The sequence below is a fragment of the Cuculus canorus genome, chromosome 3 (assembly GCF_017976375.1).
Source record: "Cuculus canorus isolate bCucCan1 chromosome 3, bCucCan1.pri, whole genome shotgun sequence".
In the NCBI taxonomy this organism is placed as follows: Eukaryota; Metazoa; Chordata; class Aves; order Cuculiformes; family Cuculidae; genus Cuculus; species Cuculus canorus.
In genome coordinates, this window is record NC_071403.1 from 101,749,834 (window position 1) to 101,768,184 (window position 18,351).

The 18,351-nt window shown below is 49.0% G+C and overlaps 2 protein-coding genes across 3 annotated transcripts in view; one reads left to right on the top strand and one right to left on the bottom strand.

The window, feature by feature from the left end:
- Window positions 1–443: 443 nt before the first annotated feature.
- Window positions 444–12,011, bottom strand: MRPL14 (mitochondrial ribosomal protein L14). The gene is made up of 3 exons (XM_054061648.1): window positions 11,816–12,011; window positions 3,559–3,652; window positions 444–1,084 (listed from the first exon to the last, which is right to left on the bottom strand). The coding sequence occupies exons 1-3, from the start codon at window positions 11,994–11,996 to the stop codon at window positions 718–720; spliced, it is 642 nt and encodes a 213-aa protein (XP_053917623.1). The 5' UTR covers window positions 11,997–12,011; the 3' UTR covers window positions 444–717.
- Window positions 12,012–12,284: 273 nt separating this feature from the next.
- Window positions 12,285–18,351, top strand: part of TMEM63B (transmembrane protein 63B) — a 51,069-nt gene continuing 45,002 nt past the window's right edge. For both annotated transcript variants that reach the window (XM_054061645.1, XM_054061647.1), the window contains exon 1: window positions 12,285–12,547. The gene's annotated coding sequence lies outside the window, so the exon portion shown is untranslated. The remainder of the gene's footprint in view (window positions 12,548–18,351) is intronic.

The following is an 18,351-nucleotide window of genomic DNA, read 5'->3' on the forward strand; positions in this document are numbered from 1 at the left end:
TCCAAAAGGAAGCTTCTTTCTGTGGACCTTACAATCTGAACCCAGTGCTTCCATTACTCAGAGAATGCAATATCATGAGGTGGGTCAGCTGAAGAGCATAGGCTGTGTCTCAAACCTACGCCATTCACTTCCCGTTCCTATCTCTGTTTCCCTATCTCTGGCATATCCTGTTGAACTACACACCACCAAAGTTGTAGGCCATCATGCTCTTTCAATTCTAGTTTGTCCTGAAGACTTTTTTTAGACAAACACACAGAAGCTAATCCTTTTATTGCATGTGCCCAAGGCACCAACAGTTCATTATATATCTCTCCTACTCTATTACACATGAATCCATTTTGTAGTGTCACCGCGTCAGGGACTGTGCTTTGCGTCTTACTCCAGTGATCTTGGGAAAGGCAGGAACAGGAGAAAAAAGAGCATAAGCAATACAAAACAAGAAGGATTTTCACATTCTCATTTTAATGATTAGAGACCAAATGAACGCCACTGGAGCAGTAAGAGTGAAGGACCATTTCCTCAACACACTGCAGGGTTGATTTGTTTCACAGAACTTCTATTTTGGAGAAAAACAATGTATTTCAATATTTAAACTAGTTCTTTGTAATTCTTAAACAGGAAGAGAGACTTGATGAACCTCAACTTTTTCATGTTTCACCATTTCCTACTACTGTATGAAAGGATATAAATGGGATTGTCAGAAACCTTTCTCAGCCTTCACACAAAGTTGCGGGCAATGGCCAATACTTTGGAAAACTGTCCTTCTCTCTGTCGCAGGATATAGGGTATTGGTGTTTTTATTCTAGTCCCTACTGGATTTCCATTATCTTCTATGAGTACCACATTGTTGGAATCAAATTTAGGTGTCATGGTGGGGCCAGGCATTTTCTGCCCTACGATCAAAGCCTTCTTCTTTTCTCCTTTGATAGCCAGCAGGATTGTATCTCCTACTTTGCCAACTCCACTCTTGTTATACACGTGGATACATTTTGGTGGCCGGTGGTACGGTGTGTTCCCCAAGGTGCTGTTGTCCACCACTCGCACACGGGTGAGTTTCTGAATTGCTCCACATGTTCCAGTGACACTAGCAAAAAACAGGAAAGAATGAGACAGATCTCCTTAATAATCCCTCGGGAACAAGGGCAAACCCAGCACAGGATCTTGTCATTACACAAATCACTCGGAAGGTGCCAGCAATAAGTACATACCATATGGGTAACACATTGACTGCATTCAATGCACTCTTTGAAAGCTGGATGCTTTGCACACTCTTCACTAAAAGTCAAATATAAAACAACCGTTCTACTCTGAAACCCGACTAAAAGATGGTGAGAATTGCATTTACTGGGCTTTTTAGCAACTGCAGATGATTCCCATTCAACTTCAATTTACAAGGAAAAAAAGCGCTTGCTTCTGTTACAAACAGCCTGCAGGAAGCTAAGACTCAAGTCAGATTCTTTCAATCTTGTACAAAGTCCCAGAAATAAGGACTTTTCTGACCAATCTTCTTTTCAGTGAAGTCTATGAGGGTCTCCCATCTTATTCTGCTCTCAGTGAGACCTCTGAGGTCCTGCTGTGGCTGTCGTAAGCTGCCACCAACTAGAATCTAACAGATCATTACCTTCCCCATGTGGGAGGAACCCAGAGAGATACCAGTCTCTTCCATATCTGTTTGTTCTGTGGGATTATCAAGAGTAAGAAACAACAGAAATAAACTGCATGAAATTTTGTTGCTATTCAGATTCTGAATATGCTTGGGAATAGCAGGAATAAAGGGAGAAATAATTCAACCTCCCTAGTAGGAACAGTTATTCTTCTATCCAGTGAGCTCAAATTCAAGTGATTTGCTGCTTCTCTCCAAAGGACACCCAAAACCAGATGATCAGAAGGGCAGGAAGATCCTTTCTACTGCTAAACAACTGGTTTGCAGTAAGGTATTAGAAACGTGCTGGCCTGAGAGCTGCAGGAAAGCCCAGCTTCTGTTAGATGAACTACTGAAATAGACAGGTATCAACCTAACTGTTCGCCTTGTTTTGCAGAGCAGAAGTGCGTAAAGTAAATAAAGGCCAATGGGACCCTCAGCCCTTCTTGAAGACGAAGGACCTGCACCTGCAATGCTGACTATAACAGCAAGCCATACCCTGCATATCAAAAAATAGTGTGGATGAACATCAGCTGAAGCAGACATTTTTAAATGCAGTAAACGAAGGCCGTCTGAGTCAGACTGCATTACCTTACCCGCTCCAGAGGTCCAATGCTACCTTTCAAGATTTGTTTCCCACAGCTGAGGCCTACCCTAGCCTTCCCGTACAGCCAGGCACCTCTCTTCTCTCTCTGAAGTCACCTCTGCAAGTAGCCACCCTCTCCCACCCCCTTCCCTTGCAGGACAGTCATATAGCACACTGTCTATCCTCTGCTTGCCAGGCTGTGGCTGCACAGCAGGGAAGGCAGGTGGGAGCAAGCAGGAAAGGGACAGGAGTGCTGCCACAGGAAAGAAAAGGGGAAACCTAGGTGGGACCAAGGCCACAATGCAGTAGTAGCAAATAACTATAAGTGTGATTGCCCAGCTACCACTAAACAAGAGTAACTGCACAAGGAGGACTTTTTCTTTCCCCTCCTTCATTCCTGCCACACTCTTGGAGCAAAACTCCACCACATTGAAAGCAGGCCCACCACAAAGGTTTCACCATTAAGACTGCTGATGTCCTGCAGCAGCATTGCTCACCTCTGTGGACTTGGTCTCCCTCTTGCTGTCAATGTGTATATATCCTTTAAATGTTCATAGGCAAATGATCTCATGCAGCCCATTCACAGAGAAAGCCAGTAAGACACCTCCTCGAGATAGCTCCTGGGACTATCACACAACCTAGCCCTGAACATCATCTTAATCCCCTCTCTAGACCACAGTCATGGGAATGACTATTCTCACCCTATAACCTGAAGCCCTGACCATTCAGGGAGCTTTATGCTAGAGATTCCCCATGCCTGCACCAAGTGTACTGTGGGATTACACTCTAAGATTTGTGCAAGGTATTGTAAAACAGGAGGTCCATAAATTTTAGAAGCTTTAAATGCTTTGAGCCTGTAACAAGGACCTAAAGAAAAATAAAATGGATACTGTTACACTACAAGGCCATAGTTTTTCAGGTTACTCTTGTTCTAAATATCTGAAATTATAAACTCTGGATCATTTTAAACTTGCAATTGGCTTTACATCAGCAAGGGCTGGCTGTTGCAGTTCTGGACATGGCTAAGAAACATAAGCAGTTTCAACTTCTGCTTGCAGGCCCTTGCATCACCCTCAAAAGCCTAAAAGCCTCCATACAAGCATGCAACATGCAGAGTTCAGACCACATTTAGGAACCGAATCTGTCATTTTGTTTGGGCTCCCTTTACAACCTATGAAGAAACAACTATGAGATTTTATTTTATTATATTATACTTTTTAAATTAGAAATACTGCATCTTATGCTTGACCTACTTAACAGCATCTCTTCCAAACAGGAAATTTTCCCCAAAAATACCAAAACAAAAGCAAAACCAAGATTCAAAAATTACCTGAAGTGTCGCTGGGTCACTTTGCTGCTTAGATGGGTTAAGGATAAACCAAATTGCCTATTCAAGAAAGCCATTTGGATTCTGGTAACTCGCCCTGCATAAGAAACAAGAGAATTATGGACAAAATTTGTTTAACTTCTCTTCCTTCTGTGAAGCACACACTGGAGTCTTAGCACCTCTTTAGATGCTGCAATCCACAGCACACAGAGGGCTAGCAGCATCCACAACACAATACAAAGCAGATCAACAACTCCTGCCAGAATTCAGCAGACAGTATAATTCAGATGGGTATACTATAAAGCTGGATTCAGTATCGCAGCATTTCAGTCTCTTGCACACAGAGGTAAGAGCTCTTCTGTGTGCCCTGTGAACCACGTAACAAGCATGTTTGAGCATTCTGGATGTTAATGAATTTAGAGGTCACAAAGACCAGTAAAAGCTACCATAGTTACTTGTAAAAGTTACCAATGTTACCAATAAAAGCAAGCAAAAAGCCACAGATTCTATGTAGACTGGCATCAGGGCTTCAAGGAACAATTTGCCAGACAAGAATCAAGACAAAGCTCAACCCCTTAGCATATACAAGGTGTTCAACAGCCTGTGTTTAGAGACCAGAATCACTCTGCCAATCTCGCCCTTTTACAGCTGCCCAGATGAAACAGTTCCCTGTAACTTTATGGTGGGTGCTCAAACCAAACTGAAACATGACCCAGACTGCAGCAGATCTGGGTTACAAGGGTAACTTCTGACTGCGTTCACCACACCCTCTCCCCTGACTTCATCCGTGGCTGTTCCCTAACCTCATTCTGTCAGACTGATGAGAACCAGCTCACATGCGCAATCGCAAAGGCTTATCTGAACCCAGATCATTTTGCCAGACATTGATTAGGGAGTGATGACCCTGGCAGCTATGCTGGCAGATCCAAGTGAAAGGAGAAAACAATATGGACCTAGAGTCAGGACAGCTCAAGTAGAGCTAAGTCTTTCCATCTGACTGCAACTACCACTGTGTGACACTGCCTCCTTAGACCTTGGCAGCATAACCAACATGTGCTCCGCTTCTCTCCTTTCTAAAGTAAACACTAATAATGCATTGACCTCTTATCTTCCTTTGCCGGTTTTGAAGGCCTTAGGGCCAAACTGTGGCAGTACACTGTAAAGCCACTTTCTTAACTTTTATTTTAAAAACAAAGCTGACCTAACTTCCCTAGGGAGAAAAAACTACCCAGAGAGCCTTCCAGCAGATGATGCCACAGCTGTCCTTATTACAACCAAGTAAAGCCCAGGCTAAATCTTCACTCTCTCTTTATTGTTTTTATTTTTCCCGGTCTGTTTGCTTACTTAGGGACATAGGTATTTTTAGGGTTTGCAGTTGCTACACAGAGCAAGATGAGAAGCACCGGAGGTGTGCACCACGGCAATTTTGTAGCAGCACTCCCTAGGCAAAGCAGACCATACTAGGCAAAACACCTTGCCTGTCATTCAGGCAGGTTTGGAAGGGATTAGCAACAGCAAAGCTTACATTTATTTGCTAAACAAAGCCACTTTTCAGGGGAGTAGAAGATCTCCAAATGAGTTCAGAGCTTCACTTCAGAGCTCGCCTGCAGTCCCCTCTCTGAAATGAGATTCCAAGAAGGCTGTGCTCTTGCCACAGCTCCTCACCTAGCTGGGTGATCCTAACAAAAGCAAGGCCCTGTGACATTTACAGTGCTGCTGGCAGTCAAGGTCTAATTATTTGGGCCTTGCTGCTGCTGCTGCTACTAGGATTTCTAAGCAAGTTCAACCATGTTGCCCTGCTCTAAGTTCCCACCCCATGCTGGTAGGGAGGACAACCTGTGTCCTGTTCAGCACTTGGCTGTACTGTTTCCCTGTGTGAAACTCAAACCTGGTGGATAATATTGCTTGTATGCCCTCCAGAATCACACCAAGGCCTCCAGAAGATCCAAACAAGCAGCAGCAGCAAGTTAGCCTCTTTGTTGACTTTGATGGATGCTTCCTGGGGAGTCCACCTCTATTTCCCTAGCAGGCATAGTGGCCTTGGTGGCAAGAGAGGATGAGCCTGCTCATCCTCACAACTACACAAGATCAACAGCACAGGTCTGCTGGCTTGTGCCAGGGCAGACACAGGCATACATCAGGACCAGCACAGCTAGATGTGCTTAAGGCCACACGTCAGAGTCTGAAAGCGCTGCCTAAACTCTGAACTCACTCCCCACTCCTGGGAGGAGTCACCATTTGTTCTCTACCCTGTGGCAGCAGTGAAGGTTTGAAGTTGCAAAACTACTGGCAGAAGCATCATCAGAGTTAAGTGTCCAAGGACTGTTTATTTTTCTAGATGACTCAGTACCCCCTTCTTTGCTAAAAATTATCCTGTGGCACACTAAGATGCGTCACAAGCTACGAAACTTTGCATGATTGATTATTTGGTATGAAGCATCCTGTTAGGAACCGAGTAGACAGTGAGGATACTTCCAGTTAGCAGGAAGGCTCAGGGTAGAGGGAAGAGAAAAATGCATCTGTGGCATGGAGTACAGCATGCAAGGGCGCAAGTGGGTTCACAAAGAGTGAATCACATCTTCAGCTATTGTAACATGCCAGCTTCCCTTCTAGAAACAAACGGCCAACAGCTTGGGTATGTTTCCAGGTGCCCCTCAAACAGACTCAGTTCCAACTTGCTCCCTTTGCGGCTTCAAACAGGGCATTTGATCTCCTCTGCCCTCTCTGGAGCAGCTAATTACTAAACTCCCAAAAGCATAAAAGTCATTCACTCCACCACACTGGGTGCTGCCACACGAATGCTACAAGTTGATGCCAAGGTTGAAGAGACGCTATAAAGCAATGAAAGCCACTGGCATTACCTTTCCAGTGCCCATGTTGCCTCACACCAAAAGGCCTCAAAAAGGCTCAGAGGAGGCTGCACTTAGCATAGGTATAAGAATCATAGAATCACTAGGTTGGAAAGGACCCACTGGATCAAGTCCAACCATTCCTAACACTCCCTAAACCATGCTGCTCAGCACCTCATCCACCCGTCCCTTAAACACCTCCAGGGAAGGTGACTCAACCCCCTCCCTGGGCAGCCTGTTCCAGTGCCCAATGACCCTTTCCATGAAAAATTTTTTCCTGATGTCAAGCCTGAACCTCCCCTGGCGGAGCTTGAGGCCATTCCCCCTTGTCTTGTCTCCTGTCACTTGGGAGAAGAGGCCACCTCCTTTCAGGTAGTTGTAGAGAGCAATAAGGTCTCCCCTCAGCCTCCTCTTCTCAAGGCTAAACAACACATGATCCAAGTCTGCTTCTGAAGGTGGCCTTCCCAGGGTTGTCTCTGATAGGCAGGTTTCAGTGCTTGGAGGTATATGGGAAGAATACCACCATAACCCTTAAGCACAGAAAAACCTGCAGGAATTCTTTTAAGTCTGCCTTTGGTATTGCCCAACCGATACAGGAGTGCACTCTGCAATACCCTGGACAGGCAAAACACCACTGCTGCTTAGTACTTAGTGGCTAATACGCTCCTGTCCAAGGAATTATCTTGGAACGGACTTTTGGAGGTCATCTAGTCCAATCTCCTACTCAACCAGGATTAATTTCAGGTTGCTCATGGTAAGCAAGAGCAGTATTTAAACAGACACTACCCAAAAATGAAAGGCCCAACACAAAGACAACTATTGATATAACATAGACCAGATGTAGCTTTGCCAAAGCAATGATAAAGAACTGTGCAGAGTAACATCTCTCCCAGCTCCTGCTCTGCTGCCCCTAAATTCTAGCATTGGTTGTCTCATGGTTAGAGCGAGTAATTACTTAAAACCAGAATAGTAGAGATGCTTTGCTCCTCTCCACTTCTCAAAGTTAGCACAGACCTCAGACTGAGTTCAGAGTAAGATTCAGAAAGGGAGGAGGAGTCTGTTAATCAAATATTCACTAAAATGACCCAAGTTCTATTTCACTGAATAACTCTCAGCACACAATAACCTGCTGCTGCAAACACTCCCTTCTTGAGGGCCCTTCAAGCCATACCTCATTTAATGCAATAGACTGACACCAAATTCCAGCGCTGCAGAACAAAGGAACTCTTCACCAGTTATAAACCTGCTGCAATTTTGAGTGGTTTTTGAATGGAGGAGTTCTGGGAAATTTCATGCCAGCCAACAGAAGCAGGCCACATACAATGTTTTCATCAAATGCAAGCCAACACAGCAGCAGACCACCACAAGGAGCTGATACAAAGCAAGGGCATCTTCCAGATAAGGAGGACAGGATTACATACTCACTTTGAACCAACATCAGGGCAAACAGAACCAAGAAAGGAAGCCCTGTGGCCCCCCAAACACCCATTTCCAACACCTCCCTTATGCTGGCTCTAGCATTCATGTAAATTAGTCAGTTTTCAGCTAGATCAGTTGGCTGTTCCAACTGATCCCACAGCTGCATAAATGCTGGTGCAAGGGAATGTGGCGAAATGCAAGACTGGGACTCCTCCTTTCACTGCCAACCCAGAATTACATCGTGACAACATCTCTGTAGAAACACTAGGAGAGTTTTACAAGGAAAAGATCTCTTTCATTCCCACGGAAGTACTGATGCGCTTCACAAGAACGGTCTGTGTGAATCTGCACTACTAACAAAACCATGGGAACGCCCAAGTGGCCAGTGCACTTGCTCTGACCAAGTTTTTACCTTGAACACCAGTCAAGGTGCCGTTCCTCCCCTGCCTGCATCCTAGAGTAAACATACTTCTAAGCAGTGCTGTTACCTGACAGTCCACTAATAACTTCCTTTTTAATCACAAGTTTTGGAAATGCTTCCTATATTCCCGGGACCTGTAGTTCCACTACCATTCAGCTATTTATTTTCCTCCTTTCTCCTAGTAACTCATCCACACAAACAGGCTTCAGGAAAAACCAACGGATGTTGCAAAGCAAATGCTGTCAAACATACAAAATAAAACAGGGAAAAAGTATTCTTCACTTTAATAACAGTAACCTGATCTGCACAGTAAAACAGTAGGGGCCAACATCCCCTTTATTCTTCTGAGAGACCAAAACAGACATGCTCCAGGCACTGCTAAGATTTGAACTGCATCTGTCATCCATCATTAAAATGCAGGAAATAAATCCAAGACAATACATGCGATGCAAATACCTAAACCTCTACTCTGCCACTGCAGGTTTATTTATAGACCATCTGCCAGGGTGAGCTACAAAAGCCAACTGTGAACTACAGGACTCAATCCATTCACAGCTCTGCTCATAAAGGAAACAACGTGATTAAGGGCTTGCGTGTGTTAAAAATACACGAGATATTCATTACCAAGGCATAATTGGTTTAACATTAATGACAGCCAGAAAGGCCAGGATTCACAAAGAGGAATTAAGTCTTTTCGAATTACATTCATGAATAGAATTAGCTAATTAACAGGGTATTTATTGATACAAGTTACCAACAGAAACTCATTACAGGTACATCTGTTAACAATTTTGAAGCAAAACACACTAATCTAATTTTGCAGATCACAATCAGGAAAGGCAGATAAAAAAAGAGATGAGTATCTTTAGTAGAAGACCTATTTTTGACATTTTAAGTATCCCAAAGTGCCAACTCAAATGTACTCATGGCTGTTATTGTTCTAGTATCTGAGCACCTTAAACCATTCTACATATTCACATTCACAGCACTGTACTAAAATAGGGAGGGATTATTACCAGTGCACTGGCAGAAAATAAAGCCACAGAGAGGACAACTTCCTCTGTGAGGTCAAAGGAAAGAAACAGTGGAACAGGTACCTAATTCTGCCCTGGGACAATCTGTGAGGCTGGAGGTGAAGCCCAGTTAGGTCCTGTGCTTTGGCCATGCCTTTTGGAATTCCACACAAATTCAGAGAACCACCCACACTCCTATAATTTATGCTGCCATCACCTCTCGAATGCATATTTACTACTTCCAAAAATACTGAGGTCTCCAGAACAGAACAATAGATGGTAAGCCACACAACCAGATTCTCTTCACAGTCCTGACTTGAATGACCAGGTGGCAGCCAGAGAGGTGCAATCACAAACCAGACAGCAATAACCATGCCAGGCTGGCGGAAGCTGTGGCCAGGAGGACATGAACGAGGAAGAGAAGGTGAGGAGCTGTGGCTAAGCCATAAAAGTCAGGAACCACTGACCTAGGTTAGTTGCTCACAGAACAAAGAACAATAGTGGCCCCAGGCCTTCCTGATGAAGCTGCACCAGAAAAGGATGCCTCATACAGGAAGAATTCAGGCTTAAGAGAAACCTAACCTGGAGACAAAGGCACACTCATGCCATAAGGCTGCACAGAGCTGCCTGCATCTTTGCAGGAATAAGCCTCACTTTTCACACAACTTCCCTTAATTCAGTTTCTCTCCTTCCAAATGCCTTTCTGGGTAAGCTTGGGGAACTTTCAAACCAGGCAAGCGAACACAGCTCAGATGAGCGTCTGTGTGCTGGTTTTACAAAGGCCTGTCTGCTTTTAGTACACAGAGCAAGTCTTTCACACTTATAAGAAACTTGTCATGAAGCCTTCTTCCCCAAATTGCCTCCTCTTACTCATCAGACCTCCAATGGAGTTTTTTGGAGAATAACTAGCAAAGCATAGACCAGCACCCACACTTCCTGAGTCCCCATGACACACGAGTAAATGCCACGCTTGTCAGGACACAGGAATTTTGGTCCAACTTTGCTGCATGACTACTCATACCCACACAAGCTTAATCCCAGCAGCACATGAATTCTGAAGCAAAAAAATGCTCAGAAAGACACACGTGCAGTGTCAGAACAGTGTTTTCCTCCTTCACCAGGCCAGACTGCTTGGGCATAGGCTGGAGCATAGCAGGAGCAGAGAGTGCCGTCTGTCGGAGCAGCAAAATGCTACCAGTCACCCCATCTGCAGTGCCCTGTGTGCAGGCAACCCAAAGGATCCAGGCTCCGCACAGCCAGGATCCCAGCAGATTTTGCAAGATATCACAGCTATCTGCCGTGCTGCCTGCCACTCAACTCACATGCCATCATCAGGGACAGTGTTTTTCAGACTTTTTAGCAGCAACCCATGCTCAGGGTTTAGACATTTGATTTCTGATGCACCAAAGCATCAGTGACACCTGGGACAAATGGCTCCCTAGAAGGGACAGACAGGCAGCAGTGTCAGTACCAGAGTGAAGCGAGGGCCTGGACAGCCCAGGCGATGCAGGGCCTACAGGAGAGCACGGCAGCCCCACATGCATCTGGCCTACTCTACCCCTGCCATAGAATCATGGAATGGGTTGGGTTGGAAGGGACCTTAAAGATCATCCAGTTCTAACCTCCCTTGTCATGGGCAGGGACACCTCCCACCTGACCAGGCTGCTCAAGGCCCCATCCGACCTGGCCTTGAACACCTCCAGGGATGGGGCACCCACAACCCCCCTGAGCAATCTGTGCCAGTGCCTCATCACCGTCACAGTAAAAAAATTGCTTCCTAATATCTAATCTAAATCTTCTCTCTTTCAACTTAAAACCATTACCTCTTCTCCTGTCACTGCACTCCCTGATAAAGATTTCCTTCCCAGCTTTCTTGTAGCCCCTTCAGGTACTTGAAGGTCGCTATAAGGTCTCCTTGGAGCCTTCTCTTCTCCAGGCTGAACAACCCCAACTCTCTCAGCCTGTACTTGCACGGGAGCTGCTCCAGCCCTCTGATCACCTTTGCAGCCCTTCTCTAGACCTGTTCCAATAGTTCCATGTCCTTCTTATGTTGGGGATTCCACAACTGGACACAATACTCCAGGTGGGGTCTCATGAGATCAGAGAAGAAGGGCAGGATCGCTCCCCTCACCCACTGGCTGCGATTCTTCTGATGCAGCCCAGGGTACAGCTGGGCCTTCGGGGCTGCGAGCACACATGGCTCATGGAATCGCGTGGTTGGAAAAGACCCTTGAGATCATCGAGCCCAACCCTATCTGCCCACTGCTAAGCCGCGCCCCCGAGCGCCTCATCGACCCGGCTTACTGAACACCCCCAGAGGTTCTGGTGGAAGCCGGCATCAGCCCACAGGCCTCCAGATCCACACGCCGCGGCACGGAGGCCACGGAGGCCTCTCAGCTCCCACCCAGCGGGACCTGTCCCGCTGCCGCCCCGCCCCGGGCCTGGCCCCGCTCCCGCCGCTCGTGGAGCCCTCGCTGCGCCCCCCGCGCCCCGCGCACCTCCGACGGGAGCGCGCCCTCCGCCCGCCGCCCCGCGGTCATGCGCAGTGCCGCACCCACCCAGGCCAGGCCAGGCCACGCCCCACGCCGAGCGGAGCTGAGCGGCGCCGAGCCTTGGCCGAGCCTCAACCGCGAGGCTCAGGGGCGGGGCCACGGCTGCTCCCCTCCCCGCTCGAGGCCACGCCCCAACTGAGGGCACGCCCCCAAACCGAGCCACGTTTAGAAGGGAGGCCACGTCCATAAGCGAGGCCACGCCCCCAGCCGAGGCTCAGCCGAACAGAGTCGAACCTCAAGCAGGGTGGTCGCCGCTCGCTCCCGCGCGGGGTGCGCCTCAGGGGCGAGGCGACCGCTGCCGCACGGCCGCTCCCAGCCAGCGCCCAGCTCTGCTGCAGCTCCTCCACCGCCTCGTGTGTCCGCCCCGGTGCTGCCTCTGTGCCCCCCGCCAGCCCCCCGCCCCCAACCTCCGAAGGGCGCGCGCACCCCACCTGCTCGCTCGCTCCCCCTGCTGCGCTGAGGCCACGCCCCCGAGGCCACGCCCCGAGCCGAGCCGAGCTCAGCCGGACGGAGCCGAGCGAGGCCGAGCGCAGCCGAACCCAGCCGGACGGAGCCGAGCGCAGCCGAACGGAGCCGAGCTGGGCCGAGCCCAGCCCAGCCGAACGGAGCCGAGCGGAGCCGAACAGTCGCGGCTCGCTCTCGTGCGCGGCGCAGCGCGGTACCGCAGCGCCCAGCCCGGCCCTGCGGGGCGAAGCGGAGCGGCAGCCCCGGGGGGAGCCCGACCGCGTCTGGCACCGGGTAAGCGAAGCCACCGGCTGCGGTTCCTCCGAGGGTCGGGCGCGACTGCGGGGGGGGAGGGGGTGGGTTGGCTGCCCGGGGGCGAGAGGAAGGGGGAGCAAGCCCGGCGCCGCTGCGGCCATTGCGGGGAGCGGGTGCGTTGTTGGGGCGGGGATGCCTTGTTGTTGGGCTGGGGGTGCCCCCGGGAGCGGCGGCCGCGGAGCTTCCCGTGTTCCGTCTCCCCTCAACTCCGGGAGCTGCGAGGAAAACGGGGTGGTTCGGGACTAGGTGGAGAAATCGAGGTGTCTCGGGGCTACTCCCTCCCCGGGCAGGGCGCGGGCGGCGTCGCGGGTGCCGAAGCCGCTTTTGTGCGGGGTCGGAGCTGGAGAGCCGCCCGCTGCCCTCCTCCGCCCCGCATCGCTCCTCCGGGCACCGCGAGGAGGAGGGATGGGAACAGGTTCCCGGTATCGCCCTGCCTCTCTGATCCTGGAGAACCTGAGCAAGGAGAGATCGGGAAGGGCTTATGGTCACGCAGCCAAGCGGTCCTTTTCCTGTCTCCATCACCAGCCCCTCCAAATCGGCAAAATGTGGGGTTTTTTTTCCTCCTGCCCTAGAGTGCACCCTGGATATCTGTATGTAGGTATCTGCTGGAGGCATCTCGACAAAAATCTTGTGACGTGGCTGTAGTTAGCCTGGTGCCCGTAGCAGGTTTGATAGCTCTCGGATGGATGAAGACCAGGTGTTTGGGGAATTTGGGATTCTGTACACCTCCCTCCCTTCGCTTCTCCCTCAACAGCAGGAGTTGGAAGCAAAAGGTGGATCGGTGTAGGCTCAGGGTGGGTAATTTAGTAGTGCATAGTTCATGAGGAGCCCCCCACCCTCTCTTTGTCTGTTATTCTGGGAGTGTCCTCTTCAATCGTGTCATCTTCTGGACTAAGCATGCATGGGAAGCCATGGGCTGTAGGGCAGGAGCATCTTAAAGCTGATGAACAGTTGTATGGCACAGGTGCCTCTTGGAGGGTCCTGCAGATGCCCCACTGCGGCGTGGGACAAAGCCTTTGCAAGTGCATTGCAGGGACCGGTACCTCCAAGCACCGGTGCTGTGCGGTTCCTGATAGCCTTTTATTCTCTTAATGCTTCTGAGAGAGCGGAAAGCCGACCACTCAGCTCATAACCGAGTCCAGGAGGACTCCATTCAAACCAGAAATAGAAAAGCATTAAGGACATTTCTTCTAATGATTGCAATTAGCTGGTACCTACTTTTGAAAGGCCTTTTTCATCACGAGCTTTTTAGTGGTAGAAATGTGGTGTCTTTACACGGGGAGAAGTCTCTTTCTGCAGTCATCACCTGGATACCATAGGAGCAAGGTAAACATGAAAGAAGATGTTTTTGAGGAGAGTGAGAAGAGGCACTGGTTTGGCTAATGAGTATGTTTTGTTGCACTAAGTTTGCTCTATTTTTGTCTGTACCTGTCTTTGGTAACCTTGGAAGAAACTGAAACTACTGTATTTTCTGAGGGTGCTGGTTTTCTTGTCAAGAAGGCATTGTTGTGACACTTTCCAATGCTCCCTTTTCTTCTGCTTTGACCAGAGTGCAGTGTAACTCTCCTGAAATATCCTGAAGTCGTGAGTTGAGCCAAAAAAAAGAGAAATAGAGTGCTTTGCTTCTTGTTTGGGGTTTTGTTTTTCCTCTTCTGGGCTTCTGAAATATCCTTGGTCATTTTTTTTTAGCTTTCTTCAGCAATAAAAAGGGCTGGGAACTTGCTTGGGTTTTGTTTTTTTTTGATAAATTTTCATGTTTAAAAAAAAAAATCCTCATGAAATCCCTTGATTCTGGGCCCTAAAACTTGTAGGAAATGCCAGGTAGAGTGAGATTTGTGATAAAAGCCCAAGAGCTGGCAGTGCTGAGGGTTCCTATTAACGCTTTCCTTGAGCCCAGGGTAGCTGGAGTGCATTGGGTCACAGGGAGCCCGGTAGCATTCTGCCAGCAGCTCCTCTGCCACCCTCCCAACGCATACCGAGGTGCAACCCCGGTCCACATCCTTTCCGTAAGCATTCTGTTTCCATCCTGGCGTCCAGGGTGATGCTGTATGCTAAGGACCTGAGTGGCACCTCCCACTCCCAGGAAAGACAGCTGGGACCTGCGCTGTCTGACATGAAGCCTGCGCAGCCGTGGGGTGCCTGCTTCATGCCGGAGGATACTCTGTGCACTGTTAATTGCAGACGGTACTGGTTATGGATCCTGTGGCTGATTTGCATATCAAAGCATCTGAGCTCTGTGGTGGGTAATGTAGGCAAGAACGATAGGGTTTGCTGGAGGCTGGGGCCAGATCTTCCCCAGAGCTTTTGTGGTGCTCAGACAAGACAAGATGATGAGGATGTTTGGAAAATGGAGATTGTTTCCATGTCCTTGAATGACAGTACCGTTAAGCCTTTTTTAATTTATCACCTGCTTTGTCAGGGATGGTAACCAAGGAGAGAGAGAGAGCAATCCTTGATGGCCCGTCCCTTGGGCTGCTCCTACCCTACCTCCATAACTCCAGAGAGAGTTTGCCCAGCAGCCCTGCACTGCCCTCTGGCAACTGTCAACCCCAACCAGCTGCTCAAGTGGCTGGTGTGACAATCCGCTGCCTGTTCTCCACGCTGCTCTCACACAAAGAGGTGGAGGCCCCACTTGGAGCTTGAAGCAAAGGGGCAGGCTTGCTAGCACCTGAACTGGCTGTGCAGGGTCCCAGGTCTTGTCTGATGGCTCAGGAGGCATTGCAGGGGGGGCAGCGAAGTCTTGAATGGGTCATGGCCTCTGGGATGCTGTGTTAGTCAAAGGAAGGTTTGCCTGTGTCTGGTCTCAGTAAAGCTGTCTTGTGCTCTTCCCAGCTCTGGAAATAAGCCTGGGGAGCTCAGAGTTTGTTTGCAGACTGAGCTGGAAACCAAAATGCAGGTTTCCAGACAGGGAAAAAGAATCTGCCACTTTGTTCTTCACAGGTGTGTGACTGGTCCTGTTGCTCTGGCTTTGAAGAACTGTGACATGGGGCAGCCAGCCTTTCTCAGGGTAGTTCTGTGTTCCTCATAGGAGCGACTGCTGCCTGAGACTGTAGCCCTTGGCCTCTCTCCTATGCCCCATGCAGATCAGGCTCTTGCTGGGAAGGATTCCTCATCTTGCCAACCATATGGGGAGTTGGTGTGTGCAGGAACTGCCTTACGCGTGGCTATCTCAGGAGGCACCTCGTTGCCTGCAGCCCTCGTCCTGTCAGCAGCTTTCTGGCTTGTTCAGGGCAGTGTGTTGGGGGGCAGTCCTGATGCATTGGCTAGAAAGTTGGTTAAAAGGAGGAAGAACAAAAATTGAGGAATGAAAAAGAAATGCACGTGTGTATGCACTCTGCAACAGAGAGAGGGTGGCATTCATGAAGCTGGTGCTAAGCTTGTAGAGGAAAAGCTTGCAGTGAGAAACAGCTTTTTCTCTGAGCCTGCAGGCCTGCGCTTGGCACTGCCTTCTCGCTTCATGTCCTTCCAGCATGGAGCTGAGTGTCTGCCCTCTGCTCCAAATACAGATTAGCTGCAGGAAGTCTCTCTTGCTAAGTGTGAGATGCAGAACATGTTCCTCTGTGCTTCTCCATGCTGCACTTCCTGCCCTTTACAGGATTATCTTTGCATGCTGTTATGCATTCCCTGCACGTGACTACTAAGCAATGGTGGAAATACTTCTGCTCTCCCATGGCTCTTGCGTGTTGATATTGCCTGCTTGCCATTCCCCTTTTTCTGGTTTCAAGTCCCTTCCTCCCCATCCCTCATAAAGCCAGGTGGGGGAGTGGGCATGCTTTCCCACTATTCCAGTGCTCCTCTTAGGTCAAGTTCTTATAGTGGCTACACAGCTTATATGGGCAAGATGAGGATCCTGCTGGCATAGCCCACTGCATCTTTTGAGCAAGGTCTCATGTTCTTGATATACTTTGGCCTAATTGTCAATGCCAGCAGCTCTGCTTACATGGCTATTGTGTGGAGAAGGGAGAGAAGTCTTGTTTTACACATACTCTTTTTCCACAGAGAAATCACAGTTGGTAGTAAGGCTCTGGCTTAAAGTAAGGTTTTGGAGATTCCTATTTGTGTGGCCCGATCTGGGAAGATGTTTGTATTATTGCATTAAAGGAAAGGGATGGGTCTCTTAAGGGACTGTGTATTTGAAAGGCAGAAAATTGCATCAGCACCAGGAGGAAACAGCTGCGGGTAGGATTCACATCTGCATGTTTTCGATGTGTTCTGTGAACTGTCTTTCCTGAAGCATCACAACCATGCTGCCTCTGAGCAGCAAGCTGAAGAACCTCTCTGCCTTTCTTTGACTGGAAGAGTGGCTGCTGTGGGTCTTCCCTGTCCAACTATTGCTTGTCACTCCCTAGAAGGACTGTCTGTCCCTGAAGGTACTTACGCGAGTCTCTGTTGAGTGTGCTCATGCCCTCTGCAACCCCTGTATTTTTGTGTGTGGAGCAGTTGCTTGCTTTGACACCGCTTGCCTTTCTTTCCCCTAGGGATACTCCTGCTGAGTCTGTCCAGGTCTGTTCTCCTGGCTCAGTGCACTGCATCACTCTGCAGACAGATAGCTGCTACCAGGGATGTGACCTCTGCCTCTCTCACACCAACAAGACCACATGGTGCTGCTCATGGAGAATCATAGAATCCTAGAATAGTTAGGGTTGGAAGAGACCTTAAAGAACATCTAGTTCCAACCACCCTGCCATGGGCAGGGACATCCCACTAGATCAGGCTGCGCAAGGCCCCATCTAGCCTGGCCTTGAACACTTCCAGGGATGGGGCACCACAACTTCCCTTGTCAACATGTGCCAGTGTCTCACCACTCTCATGGTGAAGAAATTCTTCCTTATGTCTAGTCTAAATCTGCCCCTCTCCAGTTTATACCTGTTGCCCCTTGTCCTATCACCACCAGCCTTTATGAATAGCCCCTCTCCAGCTTTCCTGTAGGCCCCCTTCAGTTACTGGAAGGTCACTATAAGATCTCTTCTGAGCCTTCTCGCCTCCAGGCTGAACAAGCCCAACTCTCTCAGCCTGTCCTCATATGGAAAGTGCTCCAGCCCTCCAACATCTTGGTAGCCCTCCTCTTGACCCGTTCCAACAGCTCCATATCCTTCTTACGTTGAGGATTCCAGGACTGGACACAGTATTCCAGATGAGGTCTCACAAGAGAGGAATAGAGGGGCAGAATCACCTCCCTCGACCTTCTGGCCACGCTTCTTTTGATGCAGCCCAGGATACAGTTGGCATCCTGGCTGTGAGCGGACATTGCCGGCTCATGTTGAGCTTCTCATCAACCAGTGTCCCCAAGTCCTTCTCTGCAGGGCAGCTCTCAATCACATCATTTCCCATCATGTACTGAAAATGGGGATTACCCCAACCCAGGTGCAGGACCTCACACTTGGCCTTGTTGAACTTCATGAGGTTCTCACAGGCCCAGTTCTTCAGTCTGTCTAGGTATCTGTGGATGACATCCTGTCCTTCCAGTGTGGCAACTACACCACTCAGCTTGGTGTCATCCATGAACTTGCTGAGGGTGCACTCAATCTCACTGTCAATATCATTGATAAAGATATTAAACAGCACCGGTCCCAGTACGGACCCCTGAGGGACACCACTCGTAACAGATCTCCATCTGGACCTTCAGCCATTGACCACTACTCTTTGAATATGACCATCCAACCAGTTTCTTATGCACTGTACTGTCTACCCATCAAATCCATATCTGTCCAATTTAGAGAGAAGGATGTTGTGGGGAACCGTGTCAAAGGCTTTACAGAAGTCTAGCTAGGTCACATCCGTAT

Coding starts and splice junctions, on each gene's coding strand:
- MRPL14 (XM_054061648.1), bottom strand. CDS start 11,996: ATGGACGTGGCCTCCCTTCTAAACGTGGCTCGGTTTGGGGGCGTGCCC. Junction 3,653..11,815: donor CGTGGCCTGGCCTGGCCTGG/GTGGGTGCGGCA, acceptor TTTCTTATGCAG/GGCGAGTTACCAGAATCCAA. Junction 1,085..3,558: donor GTGACCCAGCGACACTTCAG/GTAATTTTTGAA, acceptor GTTTTTTGCTAG/TGTCACTGGAACATGTGGAG.